The sequence below is a fragment of the Fundulus heteroclitus genome, chromosome 15 (assembly GCF_011125445.2).
Source record: "Fundulus heteroclitus isolate FHET01 chromosome 15, MU-UCD_Fhet_4.1, whole genome shotgun sequence".
In the NCBI taxonomy this organism is placed as follows: domain Eukaryota; kingdom Metazoa; phylum Chordata; class Actinopteri; order Cyprinodontiformes; family Fundulidae; genus Fundulus; species Fundulus heteroclitus.
Window position 1 is genome coordinate 9,989,323 of NC_046375.1, and position 26,547 is coordinate 10,015,869.

Genomic DNA, 26,547 nt, shown 5'->3' on the forward strand with positions numbered 1-26,547 from the left:
AGGAGAATCTAAAATACAAACCTCAAGGATAAAGGGTTTTAGAAACCGTGCATTTTACGCAGATTTCTTTTTGCAAAGCCCACATTTTAGGTTTAGTAAAACAGTTTAAAATAGGAGCCACCAAATGGCTGTATGATTTCAGATCCTGTTGATGGTCTTTAAGGTATTTTTAAAATTAAAATTGAGACAAGAATAAAGTGCAACAGTTTGTGTAAAATATGCTCATAGTGCATCTTTTGTTTAAGATTTGCTCAAATGGTGCTTCTTTTGTGGTCATTTTCCCTTCATCCTAAAGCATTTAAAAAAATGAATTTGGTCAGTTCCACTTCTGAAAAAAAAATTATCTCTAGTCTTCAAAGTTAAAGGCCTCATTGATACCTAGTAAATTTGGAAATGTTTGTGTTTGTGTTTTTCCTGCAAGGTTCCCAAATGTTCCTTCAAAGCCGGCAACTGGTTAGAAAAACATTTCGTCTTTGACATGAAATGTATTAATGGTTCTTTCTCGCTCTGTTTTTTTTTTTACTCTCGCTCTCTTTAGACGATTATAGCTACCTGCCTGATGTGCTGCCTCCACTTCCTGAAGTCCCGGACTCCGGCTCAGACCTGAGCTCCGTTGACATCCCAGCACGCTGCCTCCGAAACTCGGCCTTCCGCCACGCCTCCTCCCGTTATTGCTCCGCCATCAGCATGGACTCCTCTCCTGACAGCGCCGAACGACCCATCAGCTACAGCTCCACTTCCTCTTCTGCTTCCTCCAGGGACAGTCACTGCTCTTTGGGCAGCCGTTCCACCCTTGTGGCGGCCCCTCAGTGTAACCCTGTCACCACTGACCGGGACTCTGGGGCTATTCAGTTGGAACTGGTCCCAGCCAGGCAGCTGGGATGTGAAGAGGAAGATGAGGGGAACAATGGAGAGCGGTGCAGACAGACTCCAACAGAACAGCAAAAGCTGAGCCCAGAAGTAGGAGAGAAGATGAGCGGCGTTCAGGGACCCAAGACATATGTGGACCGGGTGGTTCAGGAGATACTGGACACAGAGAGAACCTACGTTCAGGACCTGCGCAGCATCGTTGAGGTAAGCCAAGGTTTATTTATAGCATCGTACACAGGTTAATTCAAAGTGCTCTACAGGAAAATAAAGAAATGGAACGAAGACACAATGAAATTTAGGCATCACATAAAAAATAAAGCATCCTAAAAATGATAATTGGCTTGAGATGATTATGTAATTGTTGAACTTTCTGGGAAAGCAACAGTAAGCACTCAAATATTTCCATCTTGATTTAAAGAAACAGTTTTTTGCACATCTCAGGTTTTGAGGCAGCTGGTACCAGAGCTGAAGAGCATGGAAACTAAATGGTACCTCCACTTGTTCTGGTTCTGGAAACACACCAGTGCTTTATAGACCACCAAAAAGATCTATCCTACTAACAGGGACCCAGTGCAGTGATTCAGTGGACTATGATCAAGTTTGGACATAGAGATGTAAAGTTGCATGTCATCAACATAGATATTGTGAGAGATGTACTACTCTGTATTCTGAGGGGGATCAGGCAGATGTTGAATAAAATGGTCTGAGAATTGAGCCAAAGATCCCATGAGGGGATCTTTGTTTACTCAAATTTATAACAAATGACACATTATAGGTAAGAAAAAAGTAGTATAATCCCTCATACATCTTCTCAGCAACTCTGTCGGACGTGAAATACTTCAAATTAATATACTCCTCATCCTTTCTTGAATTATATCAACAAAAAAATTGCCAGTTCAACAATCTTTTCTCTGAATTACTTAATCCCAAGAATTAAAGACATTGGTGTGAAGGGTATATTTAAATTAATTATAAGAAATGTCCTTCTCACTTGCGTTCTTGCTTTTAGCTGATGATTTGTTTTGTATGTTTGTTTTTTAATTATCACAGTTTATCACTGCAAATCCAGATGATGTGTCATCATCAATATATGGTACTGACTCAGTTTGTAAGAGGCATAGTTACAAAAGCTTTTTTGTTTTGAGAAGGTGTTTTAATATTGATGTGCTTGGAAAATAAGTAGGAGGGCCAATGATGATTTATTTACATTTTATTTAATTCCGTTTTATTTATATAGCGCCAAATTTACATCACATGTCATCTCAATGCTCTTTAAAAAGTCAAATTCAATCAAATCATGCAGACAGATTGGTCAGAAAGTTTCCTATCTAAGGAAACCCAGCAGATTGCATCAAATCTTGACAAGCATCATTCACTCCTCCCGAAAGAGCGTGTAACTACGGTGGACAGTTGCTTTCATTATTGATGGCTTTGCAGCAATCCCTCATACGAAGCATGTAGTGATGGTGGAGAGGAAAACAACCCTTTAACAGGAAGGAAAACCTCAAGCAAAACCAGGCTCAGTGTGAACGGCCATCTGCCGCGACCGACTGGGGCTTACGTTTCATTTTATGCTTTCAATACTTATACAATTTGTGGCACTTAATATTAGCATTTGTTGTTTAAATGTATAGATTATTTGCCCTTTTTAAATATCTTTTCTTTCACAACGAAGAAATGACAATTGTGTGTAAAAGACCTCCCAGATGACTACAACATTAATGCTATAATGCCATCATTGCTGTATCACAAAGCTGACTGCTGGACCTTGTTTGTTTTTTTTGTTTTTGTGGGGGGGTGGTGGAGGTGAAGATTAACCCATCCTTTCGGTTTTGTGTATAGTTTTATTTTTCTCGCACGTGAGCTGCTCTGCCTTTTGCCTGCCAGAAATCACCAATGTGGGCGGGGCTCTGTCCAGTTATACGACACCCTGCACCTTTGTCCCACATCCACTGACACACATTTGTTGTATGCATACACACTCAAGCGAATGGGCCCGTTTAACTGTGTTGGCTTTGAACTGCAAGAATACACATCGCCTCAAGTCCGAGCTCAAGCGGCTTTGTTCGGGACTAGGTGTAGTGGTTTGCATCAAAGCCAGCACTCCTTTTCTATAGCTTCCCATTCTTTCTTAATTCAGCACGTGGGGTAAGCTTTTTTTCTTATCGACGTTTCAGAAATGCAGACTTCAAACATGCACAGTTTTCTGCTTAAACATTGTGTTGCCCCTCTTCCATAAAGGCCAGATCTGCCGAGTGCACGACTGACAGTAGTCACGCCCAGTGATTGAACTGCGTTCCTTGGTCTTCATGATACGTTTGTTCACTAATGTTCTCAAACACGAAACAGCTGTCTTTCACTGAAATTAAATCCGATACAGGCAGACGCTCCAATTAGATGCCTTCAGCAGGCTGTTGTTTCTATTGGATTTAATTTGGGGGTATCAGATTAAAGTCTAAATACACATGCAACCCACACTCTTCAGATTTAGATTTTTAGAAGACCGTCTGTCATTTTTCTTCCACTTATTTTCTAGTTATGGTCTACTCTTTGGTGGCCTGTTGTATAAAGTCCCAGTACATTGTGACAGAACTACTTGCCTTTCGCCACAGACCACCTATAGTCTAAGTCTGTCAGACCACCCAGCAGTCGCTGTTAAACGGCAGAGCAGCAAATTCTTCACCAACGTCTTTTTCTCTCTTGTAGCGAAGAGAAAAACAAGGCACACAGACACAGCAAACTACCCCGCGTGAGTTGTCCCACAGCCTGTGTCTCAGTAATCCTTCTGCCCAAAATGCTTCCTGACAAGGAAGAGGGTGGGGCAGCCCCAACACAAATATTTACCCAGGCTCCCCTGCATTCACCTGTATATCATCTGTCAGCACCACTGTTGGTTGGTGCTCATTTGGCTTTTTTTCCTTCTTATTGATGTACTTAAAGGTTTTTAAAACATTCTTTACATATATTTTCTCAGCTTTTGTGATATTGCAGTCTCTAAGACACTATACTGTGTATTTGGTGTCTTGTCGCCTCAGCTTGACCGGGCTTTTCTCGGCTCAACCATTATGTGTAATCAGACCGATCCATCACCAACGAGTAAAGTTTTTAGACATTTCTGGTTTCTTGTTTTTCCCATCCTCCCTTAGATTCGGACTAGGCCATTTGGAGTTCTCCAGCAATTTGCAAATAATGTGTAAACGTCTCCTGGGCTGTGAAAATATTCAAGTATGGCGATTTATCTGTTTGCGCTCTGCATTGTGTGGAGTAATAACTTCCTACTGTGGCCCAAGCATCAGGGTTATGTTTGGGGAAAGACTCGCTAGAGGTTAATGGTTAACACATGAAAGACTCAGGTTTGTACTTGTTATGTCTGATGCTCAGAGGAGGGAGTGAACCTTCAGGTGTGAGCCTGTGCTGATTTGAACGCTAACCTTTGTTGAGCTCAGCGAGGCGGAGCGTGATGATATGAGCAGGTCAGGCCAGGTCACATCCCCAACCCTGTGGCTAATAAAGCATCACCTTACATATTACTGCTTAGAGTCAACAAATCCTAAACATGATCCGCTAAGACAACCCTTAGCATAAGCACCAGCCTGTCCATAGGTGGAATCCCAATGTTTCAGTCTATATCTCAAACCCTTTGATCATGAGTGTGTCTGTTTTGTCAGGATGGACAGAATGAGTCTCCAGCTCTCAGTCCCACTATACAAAGTTGTTTCTCTTAGTTCATGCGCAATGAAGCTGACTTTAACTTGTGGTCCAGTGGAACCTATAAGGCTGAAGTCTAAAAGTTTAAAGTCTGGGAGTGCTCAGTGAATATTGCAGGTCATTGATTGGCCCCAGTCCAATGCCAGGATCATTGTTTGTTTATTGTGGATTTGATTAGTACATATGAGTTTATTGTTTTTTTTTTTCATTAAAAGACAGAAAATGAGATAGAATGACTGCCAAGGTTTGAATCTGACATGAAAGGTTGGAGGTTCCTCAACCATCCCGAGCTTGAGATCCAACATGGCTGCTGCATGTGGTCAAAGCTGTGGGAGTAAAATGTCTCTTACGTGGTTAACTGTTTGTATAACATTAATCTGGTGGATACATAATCATGTATGATCTATATATAACATCTTTTTACTGTTTGAATGCATCAAATAAAGTATCAGTATTCCTAAAATGATAGCCTGGTCACAAACTACATTATTAGAAACTCCTATTGGTTTTCCAAGTTGAAGACCATACTTCTCTTGGGCTTGCTGTTTTTCCTTAATTCAGACTACCGAGGCAAATTCAAGTCCTCATTAGCATCACTTCCTTGTTTACGCTGGAGACGCATCAACTCGTCTGTGGACAAATGTAAAAACAGCTTCAGCTAATAACTGAAAGCAGGATATTGGAGATTAAATATCTAGTAAAATATTGTGAAGGCTGTGTTTAAAACCCCATTGTTGTTGTTTTAGTCAGTTTAATTCAAGATAGTTCTGTAATTCATTGATTGCCTACTGTAATATGAAGCTGACTTTGTGCTAGAATAACACCAGATTATTCTCACCTTTTGCCATTTGACGTCTCATTGTTCATTACTCACTAAATGCTGGTTGGGGTACAGCATTGGGTTGCATAAGCAGTCACCATTGACAAATTAACTTATGGACATACTTTCAGAATAGGTTCATAAAGACTCCTACTTCAATACTCGTGATTTTATGGATATTATTCTTTTTTATCTTTTAGCAAAGGATATTTGAGTCTTTCTCAGTAAAATCTCAGTTAAAAAAACAGTAAAATACTGGTGAATTACTTATTGGGAATAGTGAAATTGATGTAAATGATGGATCAATCTGCAACGAAGAACATTTTCAGCATGGTTACAAATTCTTGCAAAGCAATTGTAGATGTTGCTTTCTGCATTTTCTCCATTGTGTAAGGATGATAAACTAATTTTCTATCTCAGGCATTGACTTAAGGAATGTAAATATGGCATTTTCTTTATATGACCATAACTAACCATATAAATGCCAATATACAGTATATTACAACTAAGCCATATTTCCTGACCTTTTTCTTTCTTTTCCTTCATCCAAATGCCAGCAATCTTTGTGAACTTTTGCATTGCAGTCACTAAAAAAATACACACCAAGTATGGGTCTTGAGGATAGTGAAAGTCGATTTATTAACATATTAAATTATTGGCATGCAGATTTTGCATCCATCGCATTTAGAAATAGAATTTGCTACCAAATATTGCATCCGAGCAGTAATATTGTAGTTAAAATATAGCACATGTTGATATTGTGATGATGGCTGCATTAGGATTGTTAGTGCAGCTATAAATATAAACTGGTTCTGTTGTTGTTGCAGCCGTTGTTTGTTAGTTCTGCACACATGCCGTATAACAAAGAATGAGATAAAAAGTTATTTTAAATGTGTTTTCAAAATTTTGTGGTTTTTCACACCAGAAACATTTAGCATCAGAACAAGAGTGACAGATGCATAAAATAGGGTTATCTCTTGGTTAGTGCATTCTAGTAATAAATGAGCTGTTGTCTTTAAAGGAGCAATAAGCAAAATGCCAATATTTTAGATAGAACTAAGAAAAAGAAAAGCATCTTTTTATAGATGGACTGTGGTAAAACGTCATGCACTATCTCTCTGTGTTGTTCTCCAATCTTGTTTACATAGCCGGGCCGGCCACGCGCGCATGTGAACAGCTGCCCCCTGCCCATAAAATGCCTCTGCCAGGCACAAAACGGCAGAGAGCACACCCATCGGATCAAAACGTTCTCTTACTAACAGCATTATAAAGTTACTTCTTCTCTTTACACATTCCTTTGAGAGGTGATGCTGTTTTTTTATCCTTTGCAAAAAGGCTCGTATGAGCCGATGGGCAAATGTAATGATGGGCAATGCTTTAGCGGAGATAGAGAGAGGCGTGGCTTGATGCACATCTTGTTTTGGTCCACAGACAGTGTTCAAGCTCTACCTTATTGCTCCTTTAAATTAAGGTTCTTAAATCTGTCTAGACTTTGTTGTTAAAAACTATTGTGCAGATTACATTCCTTTCACCTCGGCAAAAACAGATGACTGGACTGATGTCTTGGGCTGAGCTGCACAGGATCATAATGAACAAACAAGACAGCGTCAGGAGCACAAGCTAAACCATTAGAACAGAAATAAAGTCAACAGACCGAAGAGAATGAATAGGGAAACTCCCTGACCTTCCCTTCTCTTTGTATCTTATAAAGGTAGCTGTATGTGATGAAATGATTACCGGGTGTTTGTACAGGTCCGTGACAGCCTTGTTTTTCTTTTTTTTTTTTTCAGTGTTGTAACGCATTTGTGGGGTAGTCTCAGGCTCAGTCTGGTATTGAGTTGATATCTTGTGTACATCCAGCGGATCGTCTGAATTACTTAATTGTGTGTAGGTGTTTGACCTGTGACTACAGCTTGTTCTTGGGATGAACTCAGACCTGCAGGAACAGATACCAGCAGAGCTCCGAATGAGACATTTAATAAAAGTGAGCAGACGGACATTTTTCACTCTGAATTTAATTCTTCTCTCATTTACTGACTCATAAGTTGTCCTCTTTCATCGTAATGCAAAGTGACATTACATGGAAAGTCATATTTCCGACGCAGTCTCTTACATCAATGCTAGGCTACCAGAATTTCTCATTTAGCATGAGATCATGCTTATAAAGAAATGCATTGAAGCGATTTTTACAAAGGATTTAGATAAACACCATGCTGAACTACAACAGATATCCATATACGAAATGCTTGAGCCAGAACAAACAATTATGCAGCTTCATCTGGTTTTCTGCCAAATTTTTCTGTGTTGTTGCCGTAAAATAAAGCTCGAAAACCCAAATGCAACTTGCATAGAAACATTTCCACCTGTCTCTGTGTCTGGACGTCTGACTTTCTACCTGCAGCAGGCCAGACGGAGGCTTTTGTCTAAGCAACGTCCACACGCATATCAGCACTCATCAGTAGCGGATGTGATTGAAGCAGTGATAAGGTGTGCTGAGTGAAATCCTCCCAAGCTTACACATACCTGTTTGTTTTTTTTAATGGACTCGTGTTCAACCTGCTTTTCGCAGTAGAAAACTAATTTGCAGCAACAAAATGGCTTGTGATATCTCTTTATCAAGCTGTTGACACACACACAAAAAAAATGTGCCCGTTTGTAACTTTAAAAGAGGCCAATGAATGATTGAGTGATATGATATGAGTGGTAGTGGCTGGCATTTCTGGATGAATAAAAGTGAGGGGAAAATTCCCAGAGTGATTCACACCAGACTGGGGAGTTGTTACCTTAATATCTGTAATTGGCTGTGGAACATCGTAGTGCGTGAAGGTTGTAAAACTAACATTACTGAAAGAGCTTTAGTTTTTATATTTTGAACATTTGAATCGAGATTCTTGATTTTTTTTTCCTATGTCCAAAGCAGTGCAAAGTAGCTCGAAAGGGAAACTAAAAACCTTACAAAATAAAGGCAGTAAAGTTTAAGTGAATCAAGATGTGGGCCTTTGTGTTTACAGTCCCTCTCCTGACTGCTCTCTGTCTTTGTCTCTACAGGACTACTTGGAGTGCATCAGTAACCAGTCTCGACTGGCCCTGAGCTCAGAGGATAAAGGTTCGCTGTTTGGCAACATCCGGGACATCTACCACTTTAATAGGTACTTTATACCCTCAGAGGCTGGACAGATATAACCTTAAGAAATATGTCTGAAATCAAAGCGTAAAAAAAGCAGACTAGTTAATATCCCTGAAACTTGTGGTATTCAGGGTCCTTGGTTTCCTTATTTGTCAAACTAATAACTGTTCAGGGTGGAACCAAATCAGTGTGTAGTGATGGTGTCAAAAAGTGTGTTTAACAATAATTAGTTGAGTATTTTGGTGAAAACTAAGCAGGAAAACTCATCATCTATAACCTTATGTCAGCTACAGTACTATGTATCACTAATGTCTGTATACAATGCTTAAAGAAAAGCAGGCTTCCATGTTATATAATTTGTTTAGACTTCCAGAAGGCAGTTTTAGCTTCCTAACTGAACATTAGCTTATATTTCAACCATTGCTGTGAATTGCTTTCAATACTGTTAAAGCATATTGGTGGCGTGCATGTTTGACAAAGAAGGAGAGTGGGTGAGTGGAGGACAGACGAAGAATGGCTAAGAAAAACAATTTTCATCCTATAAACAGTATTTGAAAGGCATTTCTTGAAGAAAACTGAGAAAATCCAGCAAAGACCTGACACATGACTTGAAAGAAGTATCGGCATCAATAATGATCCAGTTTAGTTTTGGTAAGTTGCATATAATATGTGGACCCAGCACCTGTTAATTCCTGAATTATTCACAGGTCAGATGATGAAGCGGAGAGTCTTGTCAAACAAAGTAATAATAAAAACAATTCTCATAAAATTGTCAACTACTGGACCAAAAAAAAAACTGAAAAAAGTTACCACTGTTCAAACAAACTTTTTAAAAGACGTTCAGAAAACCTGTGAAAATAAAGACCACTTTGTAAACCTCTATGACTACACCGACAAAAAAAATATTTTGTGCAGAACTGTAAATAACTCTTACTGCAATTGTTTCTTTAGTGAAAGACACTTTGATACATGTATTGGAAATTTGCAAAAAGTTCAAAACGCACAAACCCAAAAAGTAACTTACGTCACAGAGTTAACAAAACATTTATTTTTCATTGATTTAATAAACGTCACTTTATTTTCCTACTTCTTCTTGCACATGTATGAAAACACTTTGGATATGTTTGTCAAAGTCAATTCCTTGTAGAGCAGATGTAAATGTTTTCTTGCATTTTTTTTTTTACTCTAATTATCTGGAATCATTTGCAAGCCTCCATACTATCTGTCCACATCTGTCTGAATATGTACAGTTGAACCTAGACGTTTCAACCTAAAAAGAGACAGACAACCTTTTTTTGCTCATATCTGGCATTAAATCAGAATAACCTTTTCTTCTGATTTAGGTGAGTAAGGGTTGCCAAAATTATTTATTTTTGCTAAAAGACAAAATCATACAAAGGAATTTTTTAGAGACTTATTTTTTGGTTTCTTCAAAGTCCAATCCATGCTTCCTTGCTTGACATTACTGGAAAATCCAATTAAATCAGTCAAGTCATTGGAGTAGTGAATTTTTAACCTACCCAAGCCTGAATCCCCTGCGGGTGTAATTTCTAAATGCCTGAAGGTGCCACATTTATCTGTTCACCTAATTATTGTAGTAGAACAGCCAGTGAGACGCCATGTTGTTTAAGAAGAACGTGGTTATCTCCTTTCCAGAGATGTTTTTGCATGATATGTATGACATAAAAAGCGCAGAACAAAAGCAAAATGCTGGCTGAAACTCTTAAGTGTGTCATTATTCACAGTGAGTCCGACATGTATCAACATCGGCTACAAGGGCACTCAGTGATGAAGAAGCAGTTAATTGAAAAGCTACATAAAAAGGGGGAACACCATCCACACTATGAAGTACAGTGGTGGCACCATCATGTTGTGGAGGTATGCTTCTGCAGGAGGAACATAATAGTTTCTCATGAGAAAAGACCATTATGTGGGAATACTGAAACAAAACCTCAGGAATTCAAGCAGGAAGGAACACCTTGGGCACATTGTGTCTTCCAGGTGGACAATGGACCTGAACATACTACCATATTAGTTACAAAGTGGCTTGAGGACAACAAGAGATAACACTTTATTATAACTATCCGTTATAACTAGTTAATAGATAAATTGTAAACTGTTAATTAATGACTTATTAATCACTTATTAAGTGTTTGTTAATAATTTGCTAAGGATTTATAACTATGCCTAATAGTTAATAGACCATTGGCATAGTTATAAATCCTTAGCAAATTATTAACAAACACTTAATAAGTGATTAATAAGTCATTAATTAACAGTTTACAATTTATCTATTAACTAGTTATAAAGGATAGTTATTATAAAGTGTTACCCAACAAGATCAATGTGTCTTTATGTGGCCAAATAAAGACAGTCCTACAAAATCTAAATCCTACAAAAGATTTGAGAGTAGAGCAAAAAAGGTGCGTGTCAGCCAGTTGCACTAAAACCTAACTTTGCTTTCCACCAAACTTCTGTGATAAGCTTGTGTAGACAGATACCGAAGATGTTTACACCCTTGTCATGGTAAAAAGTAGTAAAAATATTTTTTTCTTTATTCTTCTGGTATTTAGAAATTGCAAATATTGCTAATCCAAATACACCTAAAACGACTTTCATCCTTGAGATCTCGGGTTAAATGTTAATTTTCACATGAATGAAGAACGTTTCACTACAACTTGTGTTCCGCTACAGCACCTGAGAAGTTGATTCTGTCCAAACTAAACAGCAATTAACCTTATTTTCACCGTGTCTAAATCAGTTTAGCGTTGTAAGAATCTGAATTTGAAAGACATTTTCACATGCTAAGGAGAAAAATGATAAGACGCCTGGTTTAGACTGGCAGGAGAGTTTGCATTTTTCTGCTGCATAAAGACACCCCCTGAGTTTCTCCTCTCTTCCCGGCTCCACAACCATTGTCCAGGTACCAGAGAATCTGGGCTGAGGTGCTCGCTGATTTCTAAGTATAGCTTTCCATCAGCAGTCAGGTGTGTTTACTGTATTTTTTTTTTTGTGGGCTTGTGAGTCCTAAATCCAGAACATGTGGTGAGTCGAGCATCACCCACGGTGGTCTGAAGACAGCCGTTTTCTCCCACCTAGTCATTTCTCGCCGGCTGCGCACAGACAAACTGGCCTAGTTTCAAGCGGTCATGACAACCTCACGCTTTGCCCATAAAACAATAACCTCAAAAGCAGTCCGTTTTCCTCACCGTGCAGCAATACACCCATGCAGGGCTACACATGGGAGCTGGCTGTGTGAATACGTGGAAGTTTCTTATTTGTTTACTATCAGGTGCCCTGAGACCAACTCCTTGTACTCTTACTTCTAAAACACAATGCAATTGTTTGGGTGTTTAAAGTTTATGGAACCAGAGAAAAAAAAAAGAACGGTGTGCACAGTTCATACCTGGTTTCTGACGGCTCCGTCATCTGTTTCAGGGACCTCCTTCATGAGCTGGAGAAGTGCAACGCAGACCCTGTAGCCATTGCAGAGTGCTTTGTATCCAAGGTAAATGTGGTCATGTCTCTTTTTTTTCCCTCCTTTCTCTTTTATCTCCGTTCATGTCTCAGTGTTGTGCGATGGAGGCTGATAAACTATGTAACTTTTTTCATGGAGTACATGTGATTCGGCGAGTGTCCTCTCTAGTCAGATTGTCAATTTTTACAGTATAGCTTTGGTTTTATGTCAAAGTACTTAGCTTTCTGTTTCTGGGGGATCTTTTCCACATGAGCTCTGCTTTTTAAAACTTGCCCGTACATCTTCGGCTGCAGCAGGGTGGGCAAGGGAGCACTGACAGCTTCAGAGGAATTTTAGCCGTGCAGCTATCCTTTTTCAAAAGAAGGGAACAATAGCAGTGCTTCCCTGAGCAACACAACTTCGAGAATCCCTTTTTGTGTGGTTCTTCCACACCCACTCACAGAAGTGATTGCATGATGATCTATCATGATAATGTGTTGCATTCCAGCACTTCCTCTTAAGCATATTACATTCCCTCCCTACCATACTGCAATTACCCCTACAACCACAGAGCCACTGTCTGAGCAAATACAAAAATGAGAACCACCCATTCAGCATCTCAGACTCCCAGAATACAGCAGCTGTTGTCGAAACGCTTGGTGTTTTTTTTATTGCAGCCCACACCACATTTTGGATAATTTGCTGAAATCCATAAACAAACAAGCAAACAGTCCTTCTGTTTCTTGTTAGCTACTGGTTAACGCTATAAGAACTCTCAAGAGTGAAACGTTTGTCAGTGTAAAACAATGTTGTGGTAATTTTTTTGGTTTCAGATAAGAGCTCTACTTACTGGACTTAATATGAGTCATACGCCATTGACTGTTTCTGTTTTTCAAATACTTTTGTGGTGTTGAAAGTTGCTTTCAACACCACAGTGAGATCAGGTCAGGTCGAGATGAACAAATGGCGCCACCCTTCTCAAATCAGCCCAAAATTACAAAGCATCTGAAGTATCTACAGTACATTCAGCTGGCATGAAACTAATTCCTCAGTCCCTTGCCCTCTGATGTTGTTTGATTTAATTATTTTTTTCTTTTTTACTTCGGTTGATCATTGTATTTGCAATAAAGTTTGATTCAAGGTTGGGTTTATGACTAATGTTTTCACTTTACAGTGAGGCCCAAGAACGGAGCCTTGAGGAACTCCACATGCAAACTTTATTTTCTTACTCTCCATCTCCTAAACATTCATACTGGCTAAACATCATAACTTTTGTCTATTTTGCTTGTGATGGGACTATGACCTAACTAGAAAAAAAAACATGCAAATAGTGATTACCATGAGAAAACTTTAACAGACTGAGTTAAGAACTTTTAATTTTAAAAAGGTCTATCGCTATTTTTTTTTATCCGTTAAGCCATTCTTTTCAAGTCTGTTTTTATTTTTTTGTAGTTTGCACATTTAAACCTGGCATCTCTAAAGTGTCACAGAAATCACTTGTATTTGCACATAAAAGTTCCTGTAAAAGTATTAAATTTAGACCCCAAAATTGTGCAGGAGGCCTTTTGCTAAAACAAACATTCTCAAACAACATGTTGATAAATGTTATTAGACTTCTAGGCATCATCTGGTAACTCTGCTTGTATGGATTTGTCGTTTTGGTCTGGAGAACCGAGCCGCGGCTTCTATAAGTATGTAGTCACCCCTGACTGTCTCCCAGTTTGCGTGGTAATTAGAGATGCTGTTCATCGTTTGTGTGTGTGTGTGTGTGTGTGTGTGTGTGTGTGTGTGTGTGTGTGTGTGTGTGTGTGTGTGTGTGTGTGTGTGGCTCCATATTTTTTCAGACTGACGTCTTGTAACAGACATTGTTTTTATTACTTAATGGTAGTTTAGTAATGGTTGCTAAGACCCAGAAAACCACTCATATACTGTACGCATTTATCTTCAAGTTTTAACAGCCAAGAATCACAACCCAGCACGGTTTTCGAAGAAGAGATGGATGTCATCGTAAATTCTCTCATAATTGGCTTTTTTATCCTCGTGTTCTCTTCTGTTTGACCTTCTCGCCGTGTCGTGCAGTGAGTAAGCCTTTTAAAGTTTTGCCTGGGCTGCTACATACTGATTGAAGCACAAAGAGAACAATTACACTAGGAGCTAAAAGTTTTTTTTTTTTCTTTACAGTGTTCAATGAGTACTTGCTGACTCACTTTGATCGGTCTGTTCTTGGGAAATCATTGCTCCGGCAAAACCTTGAGCTTTATTACTTTGTTATTAAAGTGATGAGTGGGCTGCGAACCAGTAGGAAGGTTTTTTTTGTATCCCTCTGTAGTGATTACTGGCTTCAGCTCCAACAAGTCAAACTCCTATATAATTTGACTCTTTATACAGCAGAAGAAGATGTCTCATTTTCCACATGTATACCAGCTGCACACAACTGCTCAGAACTCTAACATGAAGAATCAGCATGTGGTGATTATATGATTTACCATGGCTTGTATATATTTCTAGAAAGGGAAGTGTATTACAGATGTGAGTTATTCTAAGGTCTGCCAGTGAAATGGTTATGTTCAAAGAGTCTCTGCATGCGTATGCTTTGCATTTCAGTGTCTGCACGCATGCAGACTTTGCAGAATTTGTTTCCATAGGGCTGCTTATGTACTTTGTGGTCTCGTGTTTTTGGCTGCGGAGGGATATTAAGCGCGTGCACTGCGGAGTGTTTGTCATCAGAAATCGATGGTGGCACATCTGGCTGTGTTTAGGCCCGGTCTGCGGCGGCAGTGTGCCGGAGACAATGAGGAGGAGGCGGAAGAAGGAGCTCTGCTTTTCAATTTAGGAAGGTTCCCACGGTGCACTTCAGGCTAACACTTCAGAAGAGTCTGAGTTCCTATGTTGGTATTTTTTTTTATTTTGTGGGATACATTATTTATATACTTTGCTTTGGATATATTAGTATAAATAAATATTTACGCACAGCTGATGTCTGCAAAATGTGAATTTACTATGGATTAGATGCTCATAACTGTCCGTTTGCTTTGCATGTGTGCTTGTGTGCATAGATTAGAACTGGTTTCTGTCATCTGCCCTTTGTTTGCGTTTATGTTGATTCCTAAAATCCTGCATTCTGCTCACTCCTCTGCTCACCACAAACACACAGGAAAGCAAACTGTGTGAACATTGATTCTTAATTTTGCAAAAGAGAAGCGTCAATCTCAAAGCTTCAAAGAGAAGATGGACAGAGAATGGAAAATGTCCTTAAATGATCTTTCATGAAAAGATGTGTTGCATAAACAGAACATTTTTTTATATATAAAATCATGGCTGACATGAATATGAGACTAAAGGGATCTTTTTTTTTTCCAGCTTTGATAAAGTCACGCTGCACCTTTTCATGTCTTTGATGTTCAGAGAGGTATGCAAGGTGGGACAATGTGTCAGTTAAAGGGGCGGCGATGAGGAATGAGGGGCAATTTTATCCGCCCGCTTAGAGCTGTTGGGATAAACTGAGAATTAAAGGCTGGAAGCTCTGCTAATCATAAGCTACAAGGACAAGTTTCAGTTGGGGTGAGTGAGCAGAGGAGAGTGGAGGCCTTGTATGTGGGCTCACACTGTGCAGCGCAGTAAACATGGAATAAAGAGCTAGTCATCAAAGCTGAAATTAGCTGCAGATAAAGTAGAATAAGTGATAAACAGGGTTAAATCATGTAGATTAATTATTTTCTATTAGTTCTGTAACTTATATTGTTACTGAAGTCTTTGTTTAAATGTATGTGTAAATATGTTTTCCAGTATAATCTGGAGTATTAGTATTTGCCGTCTTAAAACGAAAGGTATATTTAGCACTAACATGATTGAAATTCTGTTGCCAATTTCTGATCTTCAGTTTTTGACCAATGTTAAACATTATGTATTTGAATTAGGAGCAGCGAAATATAGATATAATATATTTATATAGCCGATAATTGATGAGACGAAATTTGATTCTGATACGGACTTTTCTTCTTCTTTTTTCTACCCTTTCTATCTTCTTTATCTTTGCACCATCTAATTTGGGAAGAAATCTGTACACATTGTTTATTGTTGTATGTACTCTAAGCTGGAGTATCCTGAAAAGAATTTCACCACTGTAACACGCGGGGACAATGAAGAACCTTTGAATCTTTGCTTTACCGTTACCTAATACAGCAGCAGTCTACATCTACCTTAACATTCAAATATCCAAAAGCTTGTATACATTTCCAAGGGATAGGTAAAAGCTAAAAATTAAATGTAACTACTTTGATGTACTGTGTTCAGCCTTCCTGTTGTCTTCTGAAAGTTTTACTCTCCAGCAGCCTGAATGACACACACTAGTTTTTCAACTTGTGCCAGAAAATATTATTTCTTTTTGATTTGCTTCTTGTGTCTTATATCTTAATGCTCCCTTTGACTTAATTTGTAATTAACACAAGAATATCTTACTTGGAAAGAGACAACTTGTCTAGAATTAGTCAAAATACAGCTTTTCTTCCAGGGAATCCCTTAGTTATGCGCAGTATGACAGATATTGGTAGAAATGAATGCACATGCACAGCATTACAGCAGCCTACAATTGTATAAACCACAGAAGAAGAAGCAAATGGGTAACAAAAGAAGAAAGAAGTTAAAACACTTTCTACTGCTGCATGGTAGAAGGCCACTCTTCACCTTTCCAAGTATATTCTCTTATGGGCTTTGGATTTGATAACTCCAGTTATTGTTTCATTCTTTCAACAAAGTTTGGTAAATGGCTGTAGTATGGTGTCAGCGCCAACACATTTCTGGATGTTACTTTGTTCGGTGTCCAAGTTTGGCAACTTATTTTAGTCAAGACTTTAATTCTTCCGGAGGCTAAACTCCACTTTGTCCAGGATTTGGTTTATCACCAATGACCTGATTCCTATCAGCTTCATCTTAGGTTATAAAAACAGTTTGTTCTGAACCAACAAATGTCTTATCAATAGTTTGTGATTATAATCCAGCTGTTTGCTGCATATTTACTAACTTTTATTTATTTATTTTTATTTTTTTGCAGAGTGAGGAGTTCCACATTTATACCCAGTACTGCACTAACTATCCACGGTAAGAAGTGACTTTTCTCTGGGTGTCCATTAAAGCTTTTGGGGGCTGTAGAAAAACAAATTTTACAGCACAAGGGGAGATGCTAATGGAAATGTGATTTGCTATAGCACTACTAAAACAAATAACAGTTAAAACCATAGCTTACAGTAAATCACCGCTTGTTTTTGCTGCTTAGGTAAAAGCTAGTGTTTGGCATGCAGCAAAGCTAGCTTCTGCAGGAAGTTAGAAAAGTAACCACTTTCCCATCAACAATTGCTTTAAAAAGTAGATGTTTTTTATGTTTTATTAATTGTTGTTATATATGAATGAGTTGGGACAAATAAATTGCAGAAGTTTCTTTAGCACAAACATTATACAAGAAGTGTTTAAAGAAAGGCAGTCTTTGAAATATTTTCAATTTAAAGGCACTCGTGCATTTACGAACTTCATCCAAAGAGTTTTCTGCATTTATTTAATTTATGGAACAAAATCTCTCAAATACATCTCCTTCCAGGAATGTCTTCTGACACATCTAATGTCTGAGACATTACATTTTCTGTTCTGAAGCGTATGTATAGACGTTATCCCATCTGTGTCTCACCTACACATGCCGTCTTCCCAGCGTCTCACCTTGCTCCATTGTGTACGCCATTCGGGGAATTACATTTTACCCGCCTCTGACAAGCTTACAAAGCTGTCAAAATCTTTGGAGGCCTCCTTTCGGCAAGAGTCAAAGTGTCTGCCGTCAGATTCGCCTCGGGGTTTCTCCGCCTTCTTTCCTCCTCCTTTCTCCGTTTTTTTCCCCTCCATTCTCTGTTTGTGACAACTCACACGCTGACAGAGGGGTATTAAAGTTGTCACCTTATCGTACCTTACGCCGTTAATGTTTTATTCCGCTTTGTGAGAGTGCTGCGGTGCCTTGGGACACCTGGCAGGAGTAATCCGGGGTATATTGGTGTCGGTGTGTACATTGTGAGTGATAGAAATCAGCCTGAAACCTGAGGTCATCCTTTATGCTCTGACAAACCGCTCCCCTCCTACACACCTTTACCTCAGGCTGCAAATCTTGTCACCGAGAGAAGCACATGGAGAGGACAATGCCTGCAAGTCACCGACTAATTAAATGCTGATTTGTACGCTGTCATCAGCTGTTTACGATTGGCCTTCCCTCACATCGACGCCGCAGCTGGTGACCCCAGCCGAGGTCGCACACAAGGAGACGCTTTGCACATGAACGCACGCTCACTATGGCTGCGGATGCATCACGGCTATCAAGATCTTTAAGGTCGGGTTTCCTCCAGAACAATGTGATGCCTATGTTGGAGCGACACAGGAATTTAAACACGCGCGCGCAAACACTCACACACACATACACACGCGATGCAAAAGAATAAGACGTGTTCAACTGTCTTTTTCTGTCTTTTTCCACTGTCCTGAAAAAGCCCTTTATTCTTCTGTTGGTTGCACAGCAAACAAGCTCTGCCAAGTAGTAAATCTGGTTCTCACAACGTCTTAAATGGCTGCTGTTTCAGGGGAATGAGTTGCAAAATTTAGTTCTTGCTTGGCTAAACCTGAAAGAGTTTGCCATGTGTCAGGCAGACAGTTAAACTGACGTCTAAGATGGAAATTTGACTATAAGATCAGTATCTTAAACGCTGTCAGCTTAGAAGTCACTGTTGATTGATCCAAAACACAAATCATGCCCAGTTAAAAATGCTTAAACAAAAAATGTTTCAAAGTGCAATTATTTGGACTGCTTAAATTTCTACACACTTTCTTGTATTTAAAGCACCAACCTCAATGGCTTTTATTGGGATTTATATGCTAAACCCGACACCTAATTATGAAATGAAAAAAAGCTTTTCAATTGTTCCAGTAAATTCATATCAAAAAGTATTCCGTTCATCTGCATTTAGCCAGCCTTACTGTAAAATCCGTAAATGCAATCCGATATGACTAGTAGAGAAACCAGAAGACACATATTTTTCAGACATTTATTTGGAAATAATCATTTTTAAATTTAGTTTAGAAAGCTATATATTGTTTTCCGTAGACTTCACAATGAAGCATCTCTTTGTGTTGTTGTATCACATCAAAATACAATGAAGTTTACGATTAACATACCAATATGTGCTTTTACACTCTAGCTTTATAAAAAAAAAAGTCCAATTTTAAAGCGTTACCCATTGCTTGACATATTAACACTCCCATCGCTTTTGTCCCGTTTTGTTCTGTATCATCTTCTCTCGGTTGTGCGTTTTTAGAAAAACATTTTTAGTCATCATAAATCTTCCTTCTTCTGGTTTGTCACTCAGAGAACACGTTAATGCTTCCTTCCTCCAGCTCGCTGTCAGCTTCCTCGGCTATGGCATCTCATTCGTTGAGCATTGTCTCCACAGTTCAGTGGCCGTGCTAACCGAGTGCATGAGGAACAAGGCGTTGGCCAAGTTTTTCCGCGAGCGCCAGGAATCTCTGAGGCACTCCCTACCCCTGGGCTCCTACCTGCTCAAGCCAGTGCAGCGGATCCTTAAGTACCACCTCCTGTTGCATGTAAGTCTGTCTGCCAGCTGTCAGTTTCAAACACACACATATACACACACACAGTGACGTACAAAAAAAAAAAAAAAAAATCACCTTTGTCAGAGCAGGAACAAACTTGCAAGTGCAAACTAATAATTTTTTCCCCCAAGTGTCAGTAAATCCGGCTTCAAACCCGGCTCTGCTGGAGGAGCCAAATGTCCCAACATATGGTGCTCAGTATGACTGTTCCTGTGGATGTCCCTTGTTACAAACACGAAACGGGTTAACGTGCATGCGTATGCATTGCATGCGATTGCTAACTTAAAGCTCATTTGTGTGCGTCGGTGCAGGAAATAGCCAACCATATGGAAAAGGACACAGAGACCTATGAGGTAGTGCAGGAAGCCATTGACACCATGCAGAGAGTGGCCTGGCACATCAACGACATGAAGAGGAAACACGAGCACGCCGTCAGGCTGCAGGTAAAAAAGATTTCCACGCCGCTCCTTTAACTTCAAAAAGGGCCGTTCTTTTTCTGTCCTGCGGAGCAGTCATGTGAACTCACTATTTTACGCAAGAAACCCTCCTAATGATGCCCTTGCATAAGGAAGACATAAAAGGGAAGAAAAAAAAAAAGATGTTTCTTTTATCTGCGGCGAGGCGGGATGGTCTGCAGGAATGTGGAAAAACATTCCCTCTATTGGCAAACAAGATGTATTTTGGGTTTTCGTTGGACTTTATGCAGAGTTGCACCAATCAGGCTGTCGCCACTTTCAGGTTTTCTTAAAGGTCTGACTTGCTAATCACTGTTTAAAATTATATAACTTATTTTTAAGGACCATGACAGATTAAAAAAAAAAAGTTAGAGGCAGTAATTTTGAATTCAACACAGTTGAACACAGTCATTTCAAAGCGTTTCTAAATGTATGCATCAAATTTGCATTTGTTCCTAACAGGTAGGATTCTTTTGTCTCAAACTAAAAAAGTACATCAAAGTTAATTATTGTTAATTGATGCATTTACAGACCAAAAATGATTACATAGTTTTAATGCACCTAACTTTCTGAGTATTTGCTATGTCGACCACCAGTCAGAGCTATTTACAGAAGAATAAGCCATTTCATTGATCTCTAGTATGAATATTCTCAAACGTTTTTTGTAATTACCTTTCAATTTTAATGTTATGTTAACTTCTGTTTAATGGCCTCCAATCTTTTCTCCTCCCTTCAGTCATTCATTTGAGTGTGTTAAATGTAGCCATGAGGTCTGATTTTAAGCTGCAGTCCTTAGCAAACAATTTTTTTTAATAATAATAAATGAACAGCAAAGCAGAACGACTTCATACTTAAATCAAAAGAAAACACAGAAACCCAAAATTAAAACATTTAGCAAAGAACATCCACCTCTACATTTAAGTGAGATGGAAAACGTAATTATTTTCAGATCACCGTTTTATACAGCAATTTGTTGTTCAGTTTCTTATTTTATTTGAATTTAGTTTTTTCCCATCGTGAGGACATTTCAGCCTCCGTCATTGTTCTTCCATTTTGGGACTATTTTTCTGAAGCAAGCCTAAAAATGTTATATTTATGATGCAGTTACATAATCGCTCATCCTGTTTTATGTCAAAACAAACAAATATTATCTAACTCCTCTCTGTGTCCTCGCTGCAGGAAATCCAAAGCCTCCTGACCAACTGGAAGGGCCCGGATCTGATCGGCTACGGCGAGTTAGTTCTCGAAGGAACGTTTCGCCTGCAGCGAGCCAAGAATGAAAGAACCCTCTTCCTGTTCGACAAACTGCTGCTGATTACCAAGAAGCGGGAAGAAACCTACACGTACAAGGCTCACATCTTGGTCAGTCGTACAACCTAACGCGTTCCTTTTACCAAATACCAGGAGGGTTTCTTCTTTGTTGCGGCAATTCTAATACAGCTCTTCCTGTCTGTCTCTTCCAGTGCTGCAACCTCATGTTGGTGGAGGTTATTCCTAAAGAGCCGCTGAGTTTCAGCGTGTTTCACTACAAGAATCCCAAACTACAGCACACCGTCCAGGTACAGCGACACAGTATCCAAATGGAAACGTTTCGATTCGTGGTTACATGTTTGGAAATGTTCTGCAGCTACTGGCAGCGTTGTAAAAAAAAAAAAGCCATAAACAGTGAGGATTGTTTGCAGGTTTCTTATTGTTTTGTAGAGCATCCAGACTCATAGAAATGAGCTGCACAGACATGTTGAGTGTTTAATGGCTAAAGGCAGTCATTTTTGTTACCTAACTGATCTGTGTTGGGCCCTTATTGGACGAATAAAAAAAATGCAGCTGGATGTGCAGAAACCATATTGTAAAGGATTCCTGTGCTTGCATTTGAAGCTCATGTATGACATAATCGTCTTAACACGTTTTTTTGTTTTTTTTTGTGCTCTAACCTCAGGCTAAATCCCAGCAAGACAAGCGCATGTGGATCTTGCACCTTAAAAGGCTCATACTTGAAAACCATCCTGCAAAGATTCCAGCCAAGGTGAGAGGAGCTCACTGCAGACTGAGGGGGAATATTGTTGGAAAGGTCTCCAAAAAGAATATTTCCCTTTCATACTCTCAATTTACTACTTTACCTCCTCTTGTTCTCTTTGCTTTCTTCTGCTTTGATTTTTCTTTTTTATCACTGAAAGTATTGCATTTGTGTATAAACAATGTGATATAGTTATAGCAGTTGGTATTCCTGGATTCAAGTACATTGTTTTTACACACACACAAAAAAAGTGGAAAATAGGATATCACAGCATTGGATTGTAACAAAGTTAGTTTTACTGTGCCTTACAAAAATACTAATTCCTGTTTAACATTTTCTCACATTATAACCACAAATGTCAAGGTATCTTTATAGTATTTTACATGATTGCCAAAAATGTAATTATTATTTTTTTAATGTGAAAAGTGGGGTGTGTGAAGGTAGTATCGTGCTGCGGGGATGTGTTTCTTCAGCAGGGGCACAGAAACTGATCGGAGTTTATTGGTAGATGGAGGGAGCTAAACACAGGACAATTATTTTAGAGAAACTATCATAAGCTGCAAAAGATTTCAGGCTGGGGTGGAGGTACACCTTCAAGGAGGACAACAACTCTAAACAAACAGCCAGGGCTGCAACGAAATGGTCAAGATGAAAACTTAATCACGGGACAGAATGGCCCAGTCAAAGTCCAGGCCTAATTGAATGCTTTTGTTAGGGCCACTTCGATTTTAAGTGTTTGAGGGCTGCCCCTACTGAAAAAAGTTGAGACTGTAATGTGGCGCCACCTAGTGTAAGAAATCTGTTTGTTGCTCTTAAAAATGAATTAACTTTTATTCTGTATTCATGTTGTTCAATTTCAGGCCAAACAAGCCATTTTGGAGATGGATGCAATACGTAAGTGCCAGTTTCCATGACATTTAGGTCCAGTTTTTCCATAGTAGTTTACCTATACAAAGAATATGTGTACTCGTATTCTTTAAATATTAATTATCTGTATGTGTGTCAATGTTCTTTTGCAGACCATCCTGGGTTTCACTACAGCCCTGACGGCGAGAAGAGGGACTTCCTTCAAACCAAGGAAGGCCCCACTCCTCGTCGAGGACGCAGGAAAGGTGAGAAATTGCAGGATCTACTAAAACATAAGACAGTAATCCAGACAAAACTTCAAGAGTTCACTCTAAATGCTATGTACTATATCTCCAGAGCCCCTCTCCAAACTATTGAAGAATGCAAAGCAGAACGCTGCCAACAGCGACGGTGAAAAAGTGAGTTATAGCCAAACAATGGTGACCAGTTACATTTTTTTTCATTCACAACTAAACGTGCTGCTCTTTCTCCTTCCCAGCGGACCAGTTTAGGCGCCACCCTGCTGTCCCCCGTGTCCCAGCTGGCTCTGGGCACCATAGGGCGCAGCCGAAGCTTGATCAACCAATCACAGGAGTCCCTGGACCCCGGCGATCACTACGAGCACAGCGACCGGGAGGAAGGGGACGAGTCGCATCAGCGGGACGCTGACGACGAGGACGACAGCGTTTTGGTGAGCTTATGCTGGCTGAAGCCTGATGGGACACAAACTTGTATTCAAAGAGGTATTTATCGCAGCTATGTGGCCAACTTCTCTTCTGAACATGTTGAACGTCTTTGTTCAGGGTGGCGGGAAGAGGCTTAAAGTCCCCGGCAAAGGCAGCAGAAAGAGGCTGAACCCTCAGGCGTCTGTTGACAGCATAGAGCAGTGGAAGGCTTTTAACATGAGTTCTTCAGACCTGCAGGTGGGCTGTTCATTTAATTTTTTATTCTATTTGGTGTTGGCATACATTTGTAGGACATCTTTTTATCTTCAAGGTGTGTAAGCCATGCGTATTATTATTACTTCCTTTCTTTTTTTTAACTCAGAGAGCCAGGGAATCCCTAGTAAGGGAAGGAAGTCACCACCCTCCACTGCTGAGGACGCCTCGCGTGACAGAGGAACCTCCGGACTCCCCGATCCCCTCTGTAATCGTAACAGAGAGCGACCATTCGATGACGAACATTTGGGCCGATCACCGGGCTCGCAGGGCCATGTTCCCCACCCGTCAGAGGACGATGCAGCCGGACGATGAGGACGAGGACATCTACCAAATGTTTGTTCCCACAGAACAGAGCGCCCCGGAGCCAGAAGCGCCCTCGGAGAGACCGGAGGCCCCCTCGTCCCCCAGAACGGCCCGGCCCTGCAGCTGGCACGTCGAACAGGTGCCCACAGTTCAGGTTGACCCTCCTGCTGATGGCGGCAGAGTCCTAAGGAGGGCGAGCAGCGCAGGAGAGAAGGCTTCAGACGCCCGAGAGAGACCAGCGGACAACGAGGCTGGCCCAGGCAATTTGGAAGTGATTCACACCGAATCGTCCAGCAACGACATATCGGGGTCTTCCTCAGCCGAACAGCTGACAATAGACGACATAGAAAACGTCTATGATAACATCAGCTACGAGGACCTGAGGAGCATGGGTCTCATCAGGAGGGACCCAGAAGAAAGCCAGATGCAGAAAGAGACGGCGAGAGAACAAAGTGCCGCGGAGGTCGGAGAGTCTCTCATTGAACCAGACAGTTCGTCAGAGAGCAACCGGTCCTCCACGCAGGACGTAAAGATGTACGGGAGCTGTGATCTCAAGATAGTGGAGGAAAATGTGTACGACACCATCTGTTTCAGAGAGCCTCCATCCACTGAGCTCAAGGGTAAGAATGAAGGAAGTAAAGAAAAACAAGACAGGGAGAGCTTGTCGTTGGAGCAAGACATGAGTCAAAGTCTTGGAGGGTCCGTGTCTAAAGAGAGCGTCAACGTCAGAAAGAAGGACGAAAACGAAACGTTGCAACCCGTCCTCTGCTCTCCGGAGCCAAATAATCCCTCCTCTGCATCTATAATCTCTCCTCCGCATTCACAGAGAGCTGACCGCATGTCTGAGGAGGTGGACGAGCTTTGCAATGACTTAGAAAACTACATGAAGAACGCCAAGAAAGCTGAACGACTTCCTGCTGCATTCCCCGTGAATTCCAGTGAGTCCCCTAAGAAGGTCTCGTCTGCTAAAAGCAGCCCTACGAAGAGCTGCCCTGTGGTTAGCGCTCAAGCTGCCAGCCCTACAAACAAAAGCCCACCAGCACATCAACCCAAATCCCCGCCCGTCACCCCCACACCGTCGTTCACCATCCCACTCATTAACTTTCCTGACTTTCAAAACGTGAGCACCACCGAAGAAGAAACCCACAGCCCCGCTCCCGCGTCCCGGCCCCTTCCCGCCACCCCAGAACCCCCTCCGGGCACAGTGAAAAGCATCCGGAACAGACTGGCGCGCCTCAGCAGCGGCAGCTTCCGCCTCGAGGACGACGACCTGGTGGAGCTTCCGCAGCGGAACGCCGCTCCGAGAGAGCAGGACCTCCAAAGTTTGTTTCCAGGGGAGCTCGCGGGTCTGGACTCCCCCCTGGCAGCCTCCTCTTTCCTGCTGGGGGAGTCTGTGGACTTTCCCCTGGAGCTGATGGACAAAACAAAGAGCCGCGTGTTCCTGATGGCCCGGCAATATAGCCAGAAGATCAAGAAGGCCAACCAGCTCCTGCGGATGAGGAGCATGGACCCAGGAGATTCCAGCACTCGGAGCAGAATGGAAAGGAAACAGAAAGACCTTGCTGCCATCTTAGAGGAGAAGAAACAAGGGGGTGCAGCCATAGGTAACATGAAACAGTTATCTCATTTACAAACAGTTTTATGAGCATGCAGCAAGTTTTTGTGGACATATTGCAATTGTATTTTCTCTTGACTGAGTATAATTAACAGATACCTAAATAATTTGTTTTCTCTACATTGTTATATATTGGAAGAAAGGTTAATGCCATTGCAAAATTTGTTTTTTCTAATTGAACACATTTTAACTGCGTTTTCTACAAGCAGTTATTAAGGTTAGCGTTACAGAGGGTTAACAATAGTCTTCATATGAATTAAGAAAATAGACCCTTACCTTCATTCTGAGATCTCCAGACAGCAGCAAAACATACAGAATATTCTAAACCAGAGAGATAAAAAAGTTTAAAAGAAGAAATCAGAGCAACTTTGCCATAATTTAGTTAGCCTTCCTGGAATTTTCTCACGCCAGCAGAAATGAGCAAGCCTTCTGTTGTTACAGCCTGAATGAAGTGCAAAAATATTTCCTTTTAGGTGGCTTCTAATAATAAAATGCTTCCCCAGACTTGATTTGTAGTCAACTAACTAAAGGCTAAAATGGCTAACTTTGAACCAGCATCTTTCAGTTACAACTTCTTCACCAAAGAGTGTTGCAGTGTTGCATGAACAGAGAGAGGTCAGGCATGATGCCTTCACTGATGGGAAATAGATTGGATATTTGAGTCAGGGATGGTCAAGCTGAAAGTTTACTAATTTCTTGGTGCATCTTACCTGCAAACCTATGCTGATGTGGGAGGCTGGAAGATTTTTCATTTTA

The 26,547-nt window shown here is 40.5% G+C and overlaps 1 protein-coding gene across 2 annotated transcripts in view; it reads left to right on the top strand.

Annotated features, from left to right (window-relative positions):
* The window catches only part of LOC105929541 (pleckstrin homology domain-containing family G member 1), a 54,109-nt gene that overhangs the window by 24,647 nt on the left and 2,915 nt on the right, over positions 1-26,547 (top strand). For both annotated transcript variants that reach the window (XM_021318880.2, XM_012867377.3), the window contains exons 2-16: positions 539-1,074; positions 8,447-8,547; positions 11,964-12,033; positions 17,033-17,079; positions 19,458-19,608; positions 19,929-20,060; positions 21,252-21,434; positions 21,536-21,631; positions 22,009-22,095; positions 22,947-22,980; positions 23,106-23,198; positions 23,290-23,351; positions 23,432-23,623; positions 23,736-23,855; positions 23,980-25,780. In XM_021318880.2, the coding sequence (XP_021174555.2) occupies positions 688-1,074; positions 8,447-8,547; positions 11,964-12,033; positions 17,033-17,079; positions 19,458-19,608; positions 19,929-20,060; positions 21,252-21,434; positions 21,536-21,631; positions 22,009-22,095; positions 22,947-22,980; positions 23,106-23,198; positions 23,290-23,351; positions 23,432-23,623; positions 23,736-23,855; positions 23,980-25,780 (3,556 nt within the window). In that variant the 5' untranslated portion in view covers positions 539-687. The remainder of the gene's footprint in view (positions 1-538; positions 1,075-8,446; positions 8,548-11,963; positions 12,034-17,032; positions 17,080-19,457; positions 19,609-19,928; positions 20,061-21,251; positions 21,435-21,535; positions 21,632-22,008; positions 22,096-22,946; positions 22,981-23,105; positions 23,199-23,289; positions 23,352-23,431; positions 23,624-23,735; positions 23,856-23,979; positions 25,781-26,547) is intronic.